General features: G+C 40.2%; 1 protein-coding gene across 1 annotated transcript in view; it reads right to left on the bottom strand.

Annotated features, from left to right (window-relative positions):
* Nucleotides 1–18,673, bottom strand: part of CFAP58 (cilia and flagella associated protein 58) — an 86,892-nt gene that overhangs the window by 51,282 nt on the left and 16,937 nt on the right. Inside the window, exons 8-11 of the mRNA XM_034987227.1 lie at nucleotides 16,904–16,986; nucleotides 13,153–13,344; nucleotides 2,368–2,529; nucleotides 1,228–1,374 (exon numbers count right to left, since the gene is read on the bottom strand). Of these exons, the coding sequence (XP_034843118.1) occupies nucleotides 1,228–1,374; nucleotides 2,368–2,529; nucleotides 13,153–13,344; nucleotides 16,904–16,986 (584 nt within the window). The remainder of the gene's footprint in view (nucleotides 1–1,227; nucleotides 1,375–2,367; nucleotides 2,530–13,152; nucleotides 13,345–16,903; nucleotides 16,987–18,673) is intronic.

The following is an 18,673-nucleotide window of genomic DNA, read 5'->3' as shown; positions in this document are numbered from 1 at the left end:
AGATGCAGGATATTTTCCAATTTAAAAAAAATATATTTATATTTCTTTATATGGAAATGAATTTTAATGCAGAATTTTTTATTCCTTTTTTATCACAAGCTAGAATGGGGAGATGAAAGTCTCAGGTAAATATCAATTATCATATCCTTTCTGTAAAGGCACTTTTGTTATATTTTAATCTTTCTCAAACCAAATGTGCCTTGATTTCATGCAGTAGTTTTATTTCCATGAAGACCTATCATTAAGTTGACAAAACCTATTATGAAATTGAGAGTGCATATTTCAATCTACGGCACCTTGGAATCAAGGAAATTTGGCATTGAAGCTGTCCAACACCAGCTACACATTTTCAAGATAGGAACTATCTTTGAAAACTACTATGTGCAGAAACCAAGACACCCCGTCTCTCATTTGCTATAGAGTTCCTCCATGTGGCTCATAAACATCCATGAGTATTCTGCATATACATTTTCAAAATGAAAGTGATACTTTCATACTCTTAGTTCCTTTTTAATTCCTTGGTCAAATGGATTAGAAGGGAAATCTATTGGATTGGGTAGGAAAAGAAAAATACATTAGGTTTCGTGAATGTGCATAATAAAATATATTTTGTTTGAGGAGTTGAAATGGTATAATTATTTGGTATGTATTCTTGGAAAAAGTCTTTATATTATATTAGTAGACATATGATGTTCCAAGTTAGTAGATTTAAAAGGATATGTCTTAGTAATATATGAAGACAGAGGTGATTCCCTGGAGGAGTGGCTAAGGATAGTGCAGGCAGAAAAGTCAGGTGCACATAAAGCAAACACCTATCAGGAGAAGAGAGACAAAAGGTCTTGCCAGCACCACCTTATGGAAGGCCCAGGGAGGAGTGTGGGAGGGTTGGGTGTGGGTGTTGGACTCAGGTTGTAAATGCAAAGGGACTGTGGCAAGCCTGCAAGCCCCAGGACTTCTTGGTCACTAATGACCTGCTAGATTCTCTTCTGCTGATGTGATGACAGCAATTGGTGAACTAGGTGCTTATGCATCTCCACTGGCCTCCTCCCCCCTTCTACCTGGGAGCCCTGCCCAAAAGGAAGTCTGACCTGACCTGGAGGGGTTAGAGCTCATCCTCCTGGTTCCTCGGTTGTTCTCCCTGCCCCTTGTTCCTTCAGTGAGCATGGAGCCTGCCTCAAGGGGGGTAAACAGATTACTGCTCCATTGCTTTTATTATAAGTTCTGTACCTTCAAAGTTTCCTTCTCCTTCTCTATCCGCTGCTGTTCCAGATGTAGCTTCACAAGTGCTGACTCTTTGGCTGAGATTTCTTCTTTCAGCTGATCTACCTGATGGGTCATAATCTTTAATTTTCTCTTCATTTCTGTTATTTCATCCTAATAAAATGAAAGGAGAAATGTTTGAAAGCGAATTAAATAGACATCATCATCTGTATAGGAGTTCAATACATATTCAAGAGCTTTTAAGGGAGGTTCTCTCAGAACAATGGTCTCCTGAACAATTACCACTGGGCTATTCCTTTGGCTCTTGTGCCCATCAACCTCCAAATACTTTATAGCCTTAACTCTCAAAATATTCTCATGAGTTATACACAAACTATGCATAATGACTATGCCACACACACACAACACACACAACACACATACAACAAATACAACACACATACAAAACACACAACGCATACATACAACACACAACACACACAACACGTGCAACACATGTGACGTGCATAACAGCACACAGAGCACATGTACAACATACACGACATATACATACAACACATAGGACACACATACACAACAAACACACACAAGACACACCATATGTGACACATGCAACACATACAACAAACACACAGTGCACGATACACATACAACATACACAACATATACATACAACACATACGACACACAACACATACACAACAAACACACGCAACAAACACACACAAGACACACACAACAAACACACATATACAACACACACGCTTTATTCCTCGTTTTACAAGGGAGGAATTGGCCCCACAACAAACATTATAACTAAAAGATCACAAAGGAAAGATCTGCATGCTGCTCCCCTCTGAGTCATGGTAGCTATTAGCAGTTTTAAAAATTAGAAACAGGAGAATGGCAATTCTACATAATAATTAAAAGCAGGACCCTGATCTTCACATCCCATCAAGTTGTGTCATTTCCACTTCAAACAACCTGATAGTTCAGCACAAATCCCCACTGATCTTCTCTTTCAGGTGAATTCCATGAGATTTCTTGTTTGCCCTGTTCTAAATTCTGCCATTAGGAACACAGAAACTGCTTTAAACCCAGAAGTGGGGAGGAGTCAAAACGTAAAAACAAAAGTATATTCTTTACCTGGGCCTCAACCAGATTTTTGCTATACAGATTCCTGTCTGACCTCACAGCTTCATACAGGTTCTGTTGCTGTTTTAATTTAGTCTCTGATTCAGCAATTTTTTTCCTGTAGTCAAAAATCTCCATTTCACGGATTTTTATGTCTTCCATGTTCATGAGGACCTGGAGAAGAAAGAAGTTTACAAAATGGTTAAAGAGCCAATCTGTGGTTATCAGTTCAGGACAAACAGAGGTTTTGATATAAGGATAGCTGGTAGAAATGTTCACAATCAGAAAATCTCACTGTGGCTATAATCGCTGCAGGACAACAAAGAAATTCAGCCCAGCGAATTAGAGGCAAACATACATTTTATTTATGCTAGAGTTCTGCTCAAGCATGACGGCTTAGCAGTTATTTTGGGAGCACAAGAGGAAAAAAAAAGTAAAGAAATTCCTTCAATTCTGAAAACCTCTCCTGAACACCCACCCACCAAAAGACAAAATGCAAAGGCACAAGTTTAAACAGACCTTCACATGGAGCACTAAGAAAGATAAGAAATAACTTAGCTGTTTGGCCACACTCACAGCTTTGGAAGTTTAACCACGATAAAGAAAAGTGGCCTTTGGACATCGATAGCAATCAAAACACTGTCTTGCCAATGTCCAACTCACTCCGTCAGGGAAACTCAAAGGACTTCATAAAAATGCATTCTGTTGTGTACAAAACACTTCTAGGCAAGATGAGATGTGAGGATAACTGCCTGTTTTTAGCAAGTATGAAAAACCGAGGCACAGAATTCCACCATGAGCCGATACTTCTCAACAAGCAATCCATCCCTCTGAAATTACATAATCATGACTCTCAGCTGCAGTGTCCACAGCAATTGATATTTTTAAGGACAAACTGACTTGAAAATTCCTTAAAAAGAAAAACTTTTGCAAGGAAGACTGATGGAATCAATGGAATTATGGTCTGGACAAAAGCTAGAACACATAAGGAGAAAATTCTTCAGAGTTTTGCTGCATCGCAACGGCATTCTCTTAATTAATGGTTTACAGCTGAAGGAGATAAACAGAGCAACGTGACAGAGAATAGAAGGCCGGGCACGTCCTTGCGGTAACATGGCCAGGGAAGGTTCCTCTGAAGAAGACGCATTGTATCTAGAACCGAACAGTCACAAAGTACTTAGACCTTTGCTGTGCTCCTATTCATTGTGACTCAAGTGTGGGCTACCTGTGAGCAGCATGTTCCCAAATCCCTGCACTACAGAATCCTTTTTTTCCACCTGTGGAATTAATATCCCAGAAAATACGCTCCAAGAAACCTTGTTCTAAAGTTTCCCCATCAGAAGTAATGATGGCTGGTGTTTAATATATTCATCCTTTATATCTTTAAATAAACACCTTTCAAAGTTTTCTCAGACACATATAAGGAGGGATGAGATTAAATGTTAGTAAATGCCTTTCCAGCATATATTATTTTGTACCACTGTTTCTATTCTTATTGGGTCTATTGATTTGATATACTTACTAATAAATGTTTCCCTTTAGAAGTATTTTAATTTTATTTCTTTATACATATGCCCATGTGCCATAATTTTAAATAAATGCATCAGTGTGAAATATTTTTTTCTTTTTATTTGGACCTTCCTTCTCTCTTCTACCCATATTAGTCCCTCACCGACACATAAAACAGGTTAACAATTTAGTATGTGTTCATCCACATTTTCCTTTGAATTCTACATATTCTATTCAGGTCTTCTAGCATAGTAACAGCTAATATTTCTCAGACACATTCTATGTACCAGACTTTCTATACGTATTAACTCATTTACTCTTCACAAAAAACCTCTGAGATGTGCATCATTATCACCCTAATTTTACAAAGAAGGAAATTTCAGTCAAAGAAAGTAATATCATCCACAGCTACTCAAAGTAAACATAGAGACATGGGGATTTGTTTGTCTTCAATTGTCTTGTTCTTTAGGTTTTGTTTTTATTTTTTAGCAAAGTGTGATCTTCTTATAGATGTTTGTATGCACCTTGCTTTTTAATCACTCAATAATACTTTGGGATCATGTGGAGTAGCTCTAATTCGCTCTGTTGAAAGATGGTTTAACACTCCACAGTGTGGCTGAGCCATCATAGACTCAGCTCTTCACCTCTGATGGGCATTAGCTTGGTTTCCACTTTTTTGCCACTCTGAACCCTGCTGCACTAAACATTTTTGTACATGTGTCCTTATGCACTTGTGCATTCACTTCTGTTGGGATGGATTCCCAGGAGTGGAATATCTGGCTCAAAAGACATATATATTTTCAACTTTAATAGATATTGCTAGATTGCTTTCCAAAATGGCTGTAACACTTCACATTTCCATAGCACCAGCAATAGGTTTCTTAATAGAAAACTATCCTTGCCGTTTCAGGATAAACCCTCTTTGGTCATACTGGATGATTCTTTTAATGTACTGTTGATTTTGGTTTGCTAGAATTTCAATTAGGGTTCTGCATACATATTCACAAGTGATCGAAGTCTATAACTTTCTTTCCCGTTCTATTTTAATATCAAGGTTTCTGCTAGTTTCATAAAGTGAACAGAGTACCTTTCTGTCCACCCATTCAATCACTCATGTCAGACCCAAGCTCTCTCTCAGGCCTGGAGTCTTTACTAATTATCCCTGCAGAAGGCATAGGTTATATATATCAGCGCAGGAATGCCAATCGGTATTACCCCAAAAAATCAAAGTGCATGAGCAGCACTTTTTCTGAAGTTATATAGCCTGAGAATTATTTGATTCTCAAAAGTTTGAAGAAACTCAGTGCTAAAGTTATTGGGCCCTCTGTGAGTGGTGAAGCAAATTCTCCCTCAGCTTCTTTAGTGGTTTCCCTAGTTACTGATCTTCCTATGATTACTACTTCTCTGTAAGTCAAACCTTGATGTATGTACATATTTTCGAGAGAATTACCTATTCAGCCAATTTTTTAAATTTATGCCACTAGATTTGTACAAAGTATTTTTACATGCTTTTACTGTTTTATTGTTATTAAATGAGATCATCCACTTTGTGTGGAAAGAGAGTGGCCCAAAGTAAGAATAAATACAGACTGTGGGAATGGTTTGGATGATTGGTTGAGGGCCTAGAAAGAACAAAATTAGAAAATCTGAGACAAGGAGGTCTGAATAAAGGTAAGTGCATAGGTCTGAAATGAAAAGAACCCCTTTCCTTTTCCCATCATTTCTTTGATCCATATCTGTAGAATCCTTAAAAATGAGTAGCAGGCACTCTTTTAAGGTACCACCACCAGTAACTAAAATGTATAAGTTAGAAATAAATGTAAAACCTAAATAAGATACCCATTACTAGATCTGTTATTTGTTTTATTTAAAAAAAAAAAAAAAGGAAAGGCACTATCTTAGACTAAAATTTAGCCTTTCTATGGACATGATCATCCTCTTTGGGGTCAGTGAAATGAATGGATTGAAAATACTTTGAACAGCATCATCAGCATTCAGAATATCAAGCAGCACATCAGAGAAAAGGAAAAATTTGCTTGTTCAATCACTTCGAGAGATGTTATAACAAGAATCATCCTTTGCACAGACAGAATAATGCTCCAGAGAAAGGATGCTGCCAAGGGCATTTCTGTTGGGAGCATCCAACTAGCAGGGTCCATCTTTCTGCACACAACAGCGCAGGAAATCACAGGGCACTTGCTTCTGGATTCTTGAAGCTGGGAGTAATAACGACTCATCATGATACCAAGAAGATCAAAGGTATTTTAGTTAAATGACAATGAAAAAAAAATATTGAAACTAAGGGAAAAGACAATTTACAAAGCAATTCAGTTCTAAGTGTCAGAACTCAATTTGTTTCGATGGAAATCATTCAAACCAATGTCAAATCCTGAAACTTCATAAAATGTGTGGGGTGTGAACTGGGAGCAAAACCTTTAGTCAGCAGAATGGCCCCTGTTGAAAATGGCATCTCAGAGAATGTGGGATGCCAGCTGTGGGGCTGGAGCTTAATTAATTGATTACACTTTAGATACCTCAAACCAACTCACACCCAAATACGAAAGCTTTGTTACAGCCAGAGACTTGGAGATCCCAGCCTTTGGAAGCCCACTTCAGACTAGCCCAGAAAATGCTTACAGTGCAGTCTAAGGGTACAGTCCCATTTTATAACCTACTAGCTTTTCTTTTTCTGTTAAAACAATGTGCCAATAGAAGTAAGAGTGAGATAAAAATCAATAATGCATGCTGGAAATCTGCAGCATAGTCAAAACATCACACAGACTAAGGTAGGATAAGAAAGTAGGTCACCGCATTTGGCGCCCTTTAACTTACATTTGATGAAATATCAGTATAATAAACTCCTCCAATAAGTTTATCTGACTCAATGTCAATGGTTTGAATGCTGACAATGCCTTTACCTACATAATGAAACTGAAAAACTCACTCTCTGGAAAAAAACAAAACAAAACAAAACAAAAAAGCCTATGTGGCCGGGCACGTGAGATTTTAAGTCTTCTCTATTTTTCTTGCTTTCTTATTTTATTCTCTACCTTAAATTTAGAGAGGCATATCTGTGTTTCTGGGGTGTTTTTTAAGATTTTATTTTTTTAAGTAAGCTCTCCACCCAACATGGAGCTCAAATTCATGACTCCGAGATCAAGAGTCACACGCTCTACTGACGGAGCCAGCCAGGCGCCTCTATGTTTCTGTTCTTAATAACTTATTACATTGGGGCTCCCTGCTCAGTGGGGAGCCTCCTTCTCCCTCTCCCTCTGCCTGCCGCTCCCCCTGCTTATGCAATCACTGTCTCACGCTCTGTCAAATAAATAAATAAAATCTTTTAAAAAATAATAAATAGGGTGCCTGGGTGGCTCAGTCGTTAAGCGTCTGCCTTCGGCTCAGGTCATGGTCCCAGGGTCCTGGGATCGAGTCCCACGTCGGGCTCCCTGCTCGGCGGGAAGCCTGCTTCTCCCTCTCCCACTCCCCCTGCTTGTGTTCCTGCTCTCGCTATCTCTCTCTCTGTCAAATAAATAAATAAAATCTTTAAAAAAAAATAAAATAAAATAAAAAATAATAAATAATAAATAACATGTTACATTATATTATAAAATGAAGGATATAATCATATCTACCTCAGAGGGCTATTATGAGGATTTAAGTGAGAAAATACATGTATTTGTACCATCATATTAGTACCTAGCAGATCATAATTTAATCATTTAATAAATAATAGATTATCATAATGGATTAATAGTCTGTCATGTTAAATAATACTAGTACTTTAAAAATAAATTTGATTTTTCTATGGATCAAATTCTGTTTTGCAGGAAAATAGTAATACCTAGTACACTAATTTTATAACAACACAAAAAGCTTATAATTTGTCCAAGAAAGATGCTCTGTATAACCAAAGAAACAGGAATTTCATTTCATCATGAAGTACCTATTCAGTCAACAATATTTCTTTGATCAACTTTTGTTTTCCTCACTCACTTGTAAGCCCTTGAAAGCACATTATTATTCCTTTTATGGAAGCTTTGTCTAGGAGAGTTTTGCTTGACACTCTTATAAGCAAAGAAGCAGAGAGCTACGGAACATGGAGGTAAGGATTCATTATGAAAGAATGTTTTTGACATTTATAAAATGTCTGGAAAGGCAAAGGCCAAAAGTTTAATATTTAGAATGAGAAAGGAGGGGTTCTAAAATAAGCCAAGTGCATAATGTGCAACACGTGCCACAGATTTAATGATTAACCAGGAATGGTTTTAACCGGAATCTACAAAAGTTGAGTAAATATGGTGGACCGCAACTTATAATGCCATTCCTGATGCCTCTCAATCTAAGTAAAAGTTAGAGCCCAGCAGAGGAGGAAAGTATGAGGATAAAAAGTGCTGAATCACTCTACTAGATTATCTTATGGTTCTGCAAATATTCACTCCCTCTCCCTGTCCCTACCACTTCCATGGGAAGAGTCTTCCCCTTGCTATTGGGCGTGGACATGTGACTTGCCACTGCCAATGGGATGTCAGAGGAGAGAGCTAGGAAATGTGCTTGTGTGGTTGCTTTCCTTTCTTTCTCCATGAGAACACCATGCATCCTGGAGGATCAGAAACATGTAGAGCAAAAGCAGACCCAACTCACAGCCTCCAGCCAAGTGCAGGCAAGCCTAACCTAGACCACCTGAGTCCCACTCAACTGCAGATGTGTGAGAGGTAAGTGCTGGGGCGCCTGGGTGGCTCAATTGGTTAAGCGTCTGCCCTCGGCTCAGGTCGTGATCTTGGGGTCCTGGGATCGAGCCCCAGAGTCTCTTTTTCTCTCCCTCTCCCCCTCCTCACCATTTGCACTCTCTCTTGCACTTTCTCTCATATAAATAAGTAAAATCTTTAAAAAAAAAAAAAACAAGTGCTTATTTCTGCATGCCAGTGACATTTGGTGGTTGTGTATTATGTAGCATTAGTATGGCAAGTGTTGACTGAGACAAGCACATAAAAGCCATCCAATTCTGGCACAGAAAAGGATCTTTCTCATTTGCAAATGCCAAGTTAAATTAATAAAATGTAATGTAGGGCTTTCAGTATCTAAGATTTCACCTTTCTTTCTCAGGAAGAACCAGAAGGCAAATGTTGACACTGTTTTTGCAGCCCAGAAGGCAGAAGAGACCACGCCGTAAGTCACTCACAGCTAAACTTACTGAGGATAATTCCGATAAGATTGTCCATTATGGCAACATGTTTCAGATGAATTTAAAATGGGGGAAGACCCATAAAGACAAATACATTAACGAAGAAGAATTTAACATAAATACCTAAAAGTATGTCTTTGAGTGGTTAATTCAGATCTCTAATTACACTTTCCATTCATTCTTTCAAGAAATATTTGGTACCTATTTAGGAAATAATATGAGGAGCTCAAAATCGAATACCAATCCTTCTATGCACAGCAATAAAACTAGGGCAAACCATGTAAGTAATTTTGCATTCTGTTTTTATCAGATTCATATTGTGAACATGTACCCCATTTTAAAAAATATTTTTCAAACACGTGGTTTTAATGCTACATAACATTGTATCAGATAAGTGTAGCACAATTTATTTTAAAGAATATCCTTTTATAAAACTCTTTGCATTTCTTATTTTTCCATAGATTGAGTTCTTACAAAAGAAATTGCTCGGTTAAAACGTGGAACAAAGTATTCTCACTCCAGAAGTTGATGAAAACATCAGTTTCGTGACATTATCCCCAGCCCCTGATATCAGTTGTCAACTCCCTAGAAATAGAACGCATGAAAGGGAATGTTCTATTTGTGAGAATGAGGTGTGTGTGTGTGTGCGTGTGTGTGTGTGTAGCAGAAAAGAAAGAAAGAAATATGGGAGGGGCATATTTCTTATATGTATTAAGGACATGCAGGTCCTTAATAAGAAGTTCACTGCATCAAAAACTAATGATGTATTGTATGGTGACTAACATAACATAATAAAATAATATTAAAAGAAAAAAAAAAAGTCCAGGGGTTCCTGGGTGACTTAGTTAGTTAAGCATCAGACTCTTGATTTCAGCTCAGGTCATGATCTCAGGGTCGTGAGAATGAGACCTGTGTTGGGCTCTGCAGAGTCAGCTTGAGAGTCTCTGTTTCCCTCTCCTTCTGCCCCTCCCCCTGCTCACACATACACTCTCTCTCTCTCTAAAATAAATACATAAAATCTTTAAAAAAGAAAAAAAAAGGGTGCCTGGGTGGCTCAGTCAGTTAAGCGGCTGCCTTTAGCTCAGATCATGATCCTAGGGTCCTGGGATCAAGCCCCTCATCGGGCTCCCTGCTCGGCAGGGAGCCTGCTTCTCCCTCTCCCTCTGCCTGCCACTCCCCCTGCTTGTGCTTGCTCTCTGTCTCTCTCTGTCAAATAAATACATAAAATATTTTAAAAAAAGAAGTCCAGAGATGACCCAAGTTGCTGTAGCAACTGATAAGAAATAGACAAATTGCTGTCGATAATTTGTTACGAACTTGTGCTTAAATGATTTAGTGATACATTATATAATCTTGTGAAGTTAAACATTAGAATTATGAAAAACAGGGCCGCCTGGGTGGCTCAGTTGGTTAAGCGACTGCCTTCGGCTCAGGTCATAATCCTGGAGTCCCTGGATGGAGTCCTGCATTGGGCTCCCTGCTCAGCAGGAAGTCTGCTTCTCCCTCTGATCCTAACTCCTCTCATGTGCTCTCTCTCTCAAATAAATAAATAAAATCTTTAAAAACAAAAGAATTATGAAAAACAGTTACCAGCAAAACTTGGTACATCTACACTTTTACAAGGAAACAGAAAAATAAATAATCCTATATTAAAATCAGTGATAGCATCCTTTTTATCACTCATCATCTATCCATTTGTTTAACAAACACTTTATTGGTGCCTACTATTTACCAGCACACTGGAAACGAAGAAATGAATGAGATAAAATCCTTGTTCCCAAGAGCTCACTGTAAAGTAGGAAAAACAAATGTGCAAAGAAAGTAATTACTCTACAGGATGAGAAGTGCCATTCCAGAGATACCAACAAATCCAAAAGGAGAGAGTCAGAGCAGGCTTGAGCCCAGAGATGAGCATTTGAGCAGGCTATTGAAGGATAAAAGGAGTTTTCCAGGCAGAGAGGGGAAGGAAGGACTTCCCAGGGAGAACAAAGAGCTTGGACTCTGTCCCATAAATCACAGTATACCAACTGCTTTGTCTTGCGTGGGTTATAGGTATGTACCAAAATACTGACTCCCTCTCCCAGGTGGGATCAAGCAGCTAGCATCCCTAGGTTAGTCCCCTCCAGCCCTGAACAGTTTCCCCCTTATTCCCAAGGGCTATAGACATATTATTTTCTACATGTGCTAAGGATGCAAAAAAATGTTAGAAAGCACTGGCCCAGGTTACTGAGAAGTGACAGAAGTTTGTAAGGCCAGGAGTGATACCAAGATCACATTGGAATTTTTAACAGTTAACTTTGATAGTGTGATGGCAGCCAGGGGTGGAGAGAGACTGATTATTAGGTAGGTGAAGCAGAAAGTTGCAACAGATGATATGTTCAGATATATTTCCCGTCTCACCAAACAGCGCCTCTCCCTTAGGAGGATTATACTCCTACCCAGGGATGTTGGGCTTGGTCATGTGACTTGCTTTGGCCAAGGGAATATGAGTGGACAAGGCCTGTGCCCTTCCCTCCCCAGCAGAAGCTCTGAAAGCATCACAAGGTCCACTATTACACTGTTTTTGCTCTGAAAGAGGCCAGCACATCCCAACAGAATCAGCTTGGAGTGAAGAGGACACGAAGCAGGGCAGCAGATGACCCACAAAGGCCTTTGATTTGAGCTAAAAATGAATCTTTGTTGCTATAAACCACTGAAATTTGAGGGTTATTTGTTACAGCTGAAGCTGATGGATGTGGAGCCTGATGCGGAGCCTGATGGGTTAGCCCAGGCTGGAGAATACGATTGGAGGATACGAGTTCCTGAACTGACCATTGGTTTTCTGAGAGTCAGGAAATCAGTCAACGATGCTTGTAAGATGATTAAGTCAGAAGAGAAACACACTATTCCAATGGCCCTCAATCAGGACTCTAAGAATCATGGGGTTGGGGGGGGGGGGGATCTTTTACAAGGAAGAGGCGTCCAGCCTGGGCTAGAATGAGCATATGCATTCGTGTTCCTCCAAACTTAGGTTCTACAAACCTATCTGCTCGGCATTTATTTAGTCTAAGCGAGAAGAAGCTGATTTCCTAAAGCAAAGCTTATTTCCCACTTTCTTAATGTTTATAATTCAAATGTTGGCTGTCCTCCTTGTCATCTTCACTGAGATTCCACTCCAAAACAAAACAAAACAAAACATAAACACGCAAGAGCACTGGTAAACACTGTAGATTTCACTGAAGAGATGAAAGACAGGCTTACACTGCAGAGCAGATAACATTTTGCCGGGGGGAGAGGGGAATCTCGCTAAACGAGTCTTTTCTCCAAAACCCTCTTCTCAGCCTCATACTTAAAACTTTACTCCATTCCCCAATGCCCTTTCCTGGCACCATGAAACCCCCCTCATGAAACCCCCTGCTCTACACCATCTGGGAACGCACCGAAGACAGCACAGTCCACCCACTGCTGCTTAATGCTGGCAATGTGCTAAGACAACTGGTTAAACTAGATTTGAAATCCCTGAAGTCCTTCTTCAAGACGCTGCCGTGAGCACCCTCCCTCCTCCACGGTTTACAGGAAGTAGAGATCTGGGACTTAGCTACTCAAATGTGTGAATTTCTACCACTGGTGAGGTTTCAGGTTCACAATAGCTGGAAAATAAAATGCCCTTTGAATGTGTGAACATTTACCTGATGCCAGGAGTCACATCTTAATTTGAGGCCATTTAATTAGATGCCTTTCTCCTAACAACTAGTTGGAATCCTCCGTCTGAGGGGACAAGGGTTTCAGGGACAGAGGTGGGGGGTGAGAACAAAGGGTGCAGAGATGGTGATGCTGACAGCACCTCCCACCCCCAACCCAAGCGTCCAACCCAGGGAAACTGCACAGCAGGGTAACAGGGGAGGGGCCTCGAAGGAGAAACGGAGACCCCCGAAGCATTGGCCTTCTCCATTTCACAGTTTGACCCAGATCAGCCCTGGGACAGCTTTTCTTCTATCAACATCATTCCTCTTAAATTCTCATGCAAACCACCAGCTCAAATCTGAAGAAATCCTCTTTGCCACAGTGTGTGACCATCAGAAAGAATGTGCTTGTACTCCACCCACATCCTTGAGGAGTGACTTTACCTTTTGGGTCAGGTCACTGGCTTCATTGATGTACCGATCTCGCTCCTTTTCCAGCTGAAAGATGATCTTTCTCTGCTTCTGAGCCTCATCCTTATAGTTCTGGATTTCTTCCTCCAGGTTCTTCTTGGCTTGCTCATGGAGCTTTACCAGGTCTATCTGTTTCTGGGTCGCACTGACCGCCTTAAGCATATTCTAAAAATAAGGACAACAGAGCAGTCACGTTATTCAAAATATGTGGGAATTTTTGGATAAATTTACCCCCGTTTCATCCCTAAAATAATTAGATACATTGTTTTTTGGGTGAATAAAGATAATCATATTCTCTACAGCTTATTTAGAGCTTACTATGTTAATTTTGCACAAGGCAAACACGTACATAAGTACACTAAGTGACCACAACATCCCAAGGAAGTGAGCACTATTTTGCTCCCATTTTAAGGGTAGGAAACTGACACTCAGAAGTTAAGGTGCTTGCCTACAAGTTCATACAACAGGGGAGTGGCAGAGCCAGGATTTGGGTCCAGGGCCAGCCAACCCCAAAGGTAAACCCCATCCCAGCTCTGGCCTTGTTCCTGTGAGCTTAGAGCAATTGAACCTAATCACGTAACAGGGCTTTGACTACAAAGTAAAATAAAATCAACTCGTTGAAAATGCAAATATCTAGAATTAACATATGATCCAATAATTTCACTCCTGAGTACATACACCCAGAAGAACTGAAAACAGGTGTTCAAACCAGAACTTGTACATGAATGTTCACAACAGCACTCGTCCGTCACAAAAGCCAAAAGGGGGAAACAACCCAAATGTCCATCAGCTGACGAAACAGGTCATCAAAATGTGGTATATCCACACAGTGGAATATTCATCAGCCACAAAAAGGAACAAAGTCCCGGTACAGGCTACAGCATGGTTGAAACCTGAAAACATTATTCTGAGTGAAAGAGGCCATACATAAGAGGTCACGTATAATGGGATTCCAGTTATATAAATATCCAAAATAGTCAAATCCACAGAGGAAGAAGGCAGTTTCTCTAGGGCTGGGAGAAGTAGGGAATGCGGGGGGGGGGGGGGGGGAGTAACTGCTTTACAGGTGCAGGGGTTCTATTTGGAGTGATGAGAATGTTCTGTAGCTAGAGCGCCGTGATAGCGCACGACACCCCAAATGTACTCAAGGGCACTCACAGTAAATTCTGTCTTATGTGTATCTTACCACAATAACACAACAACTAACCCAGTTTCTTAAAAAATGCAGATGCCTGGGGCGCCTGGTGGCTCAGTTGGTTAAGCGACTGCCTTCGGCTCAGGTCATGATCCTGGAGTCCCGGGATCGAGTCCCGCATCGGGCTCCCTGCTCCGCAGGGAGTCTGCTTCTCCCTCTGACCCTCCTCCCTCTCGTGCTCTCTGTCTCTCATTCTCTCTGTCTCAAATAAATAAATAAAATCTTAAAAAAAAAAAAAATGCAGATGCCTGTGTCCCAACGCCAGAGATTCTGATTCAGTGGATCTGGGAGGGGACACACAGGCCAACATTCTTTTTTTAATACTGCACGAGTGATTTCGGCTGCTGCAATGGAAATTCCTAGGACTGGCTGCCCAAGAAGCCAGGTTGTGCCCCAAAAACGAGGAGTCAATAGTAGTTGCTGCTGAGCTCATGCAAAAGGGTTCACGTCTCCAGCCATAGGGGAACGGACCAGGGACTTTTGAAATAGGGCCTTTAGCTTTCTGCAATTCAATAGAGGACATAAACTTGGGAGCTATTGGTGATAGCCATTTTTTTGCCAAACAGACTGGGAAACAGGGAGGCATTCTTCCCCAAAAGAGAGGAACGAAAGCAAAAACTCAGCAGGAAATCCAGGGATGGCAGAAATCCAGTGGCTTTCTGTGTGTCCCAAGAATGTCAGGTCAGCTTCCTATCAGTTCCCGAGGCCCAACTGTATCCTTGGTCCCACAAGGCACCTGGTTGTCCCTTCCCAAATCTCTAAGCAGTACAGACCTGCAGCCAGGTCTGAAAACCACTAGAATATAAACACACTACACCTCAGATGGGTGATGATGCAGAAAAAAGAAAAGGTCAACTTGACTTTCAAGCATTGAATTAAACAACCACTCTATAAAAGACAAAGCCACTTTAACATGACACTGAAAAACGAAAATATATTAACACTGCTGCCTGTCAAAAACATGTCACTCATTCATTCAATGAAAGGGGCATTTCAAATCAGTGGGGAAAGAATGCATTATTAGTAAAGGTTGCAGAGGGTTGGGCCCTATGCAAGGCTCTAAGGAGGGATGCACACGGGGCAGAAAGGAAAAAAAAAAAGTATACCCTGCCTTGGAAGAGGAACTGACGTTAGTCAAATCAAACAAATAAATGTGAAATTAATGTTGTGCTACATGTCCTATTGTGGTAGAAAATCTATTGGTTGTCTGTCAATATACATAAAATATAAATGGGTTAAATGCATGTCTTAAAAACACGTTTAAAAATCTAAATCTAGGGGCACCTTGGTGGCTCAGTCATTAAGCGTCTGCCTTCGGCTCAGGTCATGATCCCAGGGCCCTGGGATCGAGCCCCGCGTCGGGCTCCCTGCTCTGCGGGAAGCCTGCTTCTCCCTCTCCCACTCCTCCTGCTTGTGTTCCCTCTCTCGCTGTCTCTCTCTCTGTCAAATAAATAAATAAAATCTTAAAAAAAAAAATCTAAATCCAACAACATTGTTTGCATGTGCAAATTTATTGAATAAAGGAACAGTTTCCAGGATCATCCAAAAAACAACGATTTTCTAAGGAGCGCTCAGCATGTAAAGATAGGTAAACTCCTATTTCCTGAGATCCCTTAAATAGTCTTCTTTAAGCTTCCAGAGTGGTCTATTTTGTCAATATTTGTTCAATTCTGGGAAGCCAAAAGAAATAATGAAAGTTGGAGTAAAAAAAATATAAGCTGTTTCTACTTGATGAGATGACTGTCTGGGCCTAAAGCCATACGCTGCTCTGGAAGCAGCCTCCCCACTCTCCACCTGGCCCTTTGATTTTTCCTCCCTGGAGGAAATCCCTGAGCAGGAAAGTTTACCCTAAATCCTTGGAACTAGTTAACCTCCTAAGAGTGACTATCAATGGAAGGAATCCTCTAAACTGGTTTGGAGAGGAAAGGGGTAGGGGTAGGTGTCCTCCCTTGATTGGAAGCTTTCTAGGCCTCAAGCTCCTGCAACCCCTCCCCCTCAGCCTTGGACCAGACTGAGCTCAAAGACTAGGAGATATAAAGGCTGAAAACAAAAACAAAAACCTACAACAGTCCCCAAAAGATGGCGGGAAGTTTTATGGCATCAACTAGCCTTTCTTATACCAAACTCCTCGAAGGTAAAATTGTATTAGCACTCATTTGTATCTTCTGGATTAGCAAAAGTTGCAGATTATAGATATTAAATTCAGAAATTTTGATCAACCGCTTAGGATGCCAAATAACACACCAGCAAGAGAATCAGAATCCGCAGAACGCTCTTAAGCCTCCTGCTCGTTTATATGATAATTCCCCAAAATCCCTTCTTGCTCACAGTGATAATGCAGTTTCAGTTCTCAGCCCGCGGATGGTGGACTGCGCCCGGCAGCTTGGAAGAAAACTGACCACGATGATTTATTTCTGATCTACTTTTGTTTGCTCCAGAGTTTTCTTTCCCCAGCACAACGGGTTAGAGGCAGATACCATAGCGTTAGAGGAAGACATTTATTTCCCAGGGCTATGGGAACACACTCACCTTATTTAATATGTCCCTTTCTCTCAGAAGCTCATCCATTGCTTTCTTATCAAGTTCTGCTTGTTTCTTTGAAGCCTCCACCTCTAAATGGCCAAGGAGAAGAAGAAGAAATATGGAGCCGACCCAAGAAAGAATCTGCCAAGGCCAAAGCCAATGCGACACAGAAACGGCTTCACGCGCTTATCTGCAGCTATAAAACTCCTATTTATTGAGTGTTCCATGATCTATATATTATCTATTATAACTCAGGGAAGGAGGTCTCCTGTCCCACTGAACACATGGAAACTGAGTCTCAGCAGGATTAAGCCACATGCCACCCATCTGCGACCAAGAGGTGACAGGGCTGAGGCTGCGAGCATGGTTTCTCGGACTCCAAAAGTCCTTGCTCTTTTTAAATCTTTTTAATTATACAAGTAATTAGGAAGACAGAAACAAATGAGACATCCAAATGGACAAAAGGGAAAAAAATTCAAGTCAAGCAGAATCTACTTAGGATTTTGATAGGTCTCTTTCCGGACTTTTTCCTATGCAAATATGTGTGTGTATAAAAATACAGATATACACACATTCCTATATATATATACACAAAAGTGAATTATACAACACATACTATTTTGTAGCTTGCTTTTATAATTAACTAACATAAAATAAATGCCTCTCTATATTATAAATGGGCATCTACAACAGAATTTTAATGGCTCTGTGATATTTCACTATACAAAAATGCATAATTTATTTCACCAATCCCCCACCTTAACATTTAAATTGCTTCCACTTTACTTATTTATTTGCAATTATAAGCCACATATTTGTGAAAGTTCTTATTCATTTGTTACTCTAGAACAGGAAGTCCTGGATCGAAGGCGATTAAAAAAAAAAAAAAAAGGCATTTCTCTCCTACTTTCAAATTTTGCTCCAGAAAACTGATAGCAGTTTAAATCCACACCCAAACCACCACTGGATATCATGCTCTTTGATCTCTTTGACAATCCAATAGATTATTAAAACCCTATGTCTGTATTTAGTTTACATCTCTTTGATTAGTAGTAAAGTTGACTACTTTTTCATGTTTAATCACCATTTATTTGTATTTCTGTTTTTAAAATTGCCCACACTTGCCCTATGCCCATTTTCCTCATGAATTGTTTATCCTTTTTGTGGATTTGTAAGAACTCTTTATATATAACAAAAATACTAACTCTTTGGCAATATTTTGGTCAATTTGCCTTTATATAGAGAAACTTTGATACAGTAAAAAAAAAAAAAACAACCCTCAGCTTTTATTTCATTAAATCTTCTAGATCTTGGCTTTCTGGTTTCCACATCTGGTATTAACTTTCTTTTTTTAAAAGATTTTATTTATTTATTTGAGAGAGAGAGAATGAGAGACAGAGAGCATGAGAGGGAGGAGGGTCAGAGGGAGAAGCAGACTCCCCGCCGAGCAGGGAGCCCGATGCGGGACTCGATCCCGGGACTCCAGGATCATGACCTGAGCTGAAGGCAGTCGCTTAACCAACTGAGCCACCCAGGCGCCCTGGTATTAACTTTTTTTTCCCCAAAAATAACTTATTGTCATGCTACCATCTTCTCAACAATCCATACTGCACGCTGGTGTGAAATAACACCTTGATCTTGATGATAACCTTGGGTCTTTTTGTGCCTTTTCCAATCTCTTCCATTGATCTGTTTTATCAGGCATTTTCACTACACTCTTTGATTACTGAAGCTTTATAATATTAAACACCTAGTAAAGCAAGTGCTCCCTCATCA

Source organism: Mirounga leonina, unplaced genomic scaffold, assembly GCF_011800145.1.
Source record: "Mirounga leonina isolate KUSES-001 unplaced genomic scaffold, KU_Mleo_1.0 Mir_114, whole genome shotgun sequence".
Classification (NCBI taxonomy): Eukaryota; Metazoa; Chordata; class Mammalia; order Carnivora; family Phocidae; genus Mirounga; species Mirounga leonina.
This window is presented reverse-complemented; position numbering and strand designations above follow the sequence as displayed.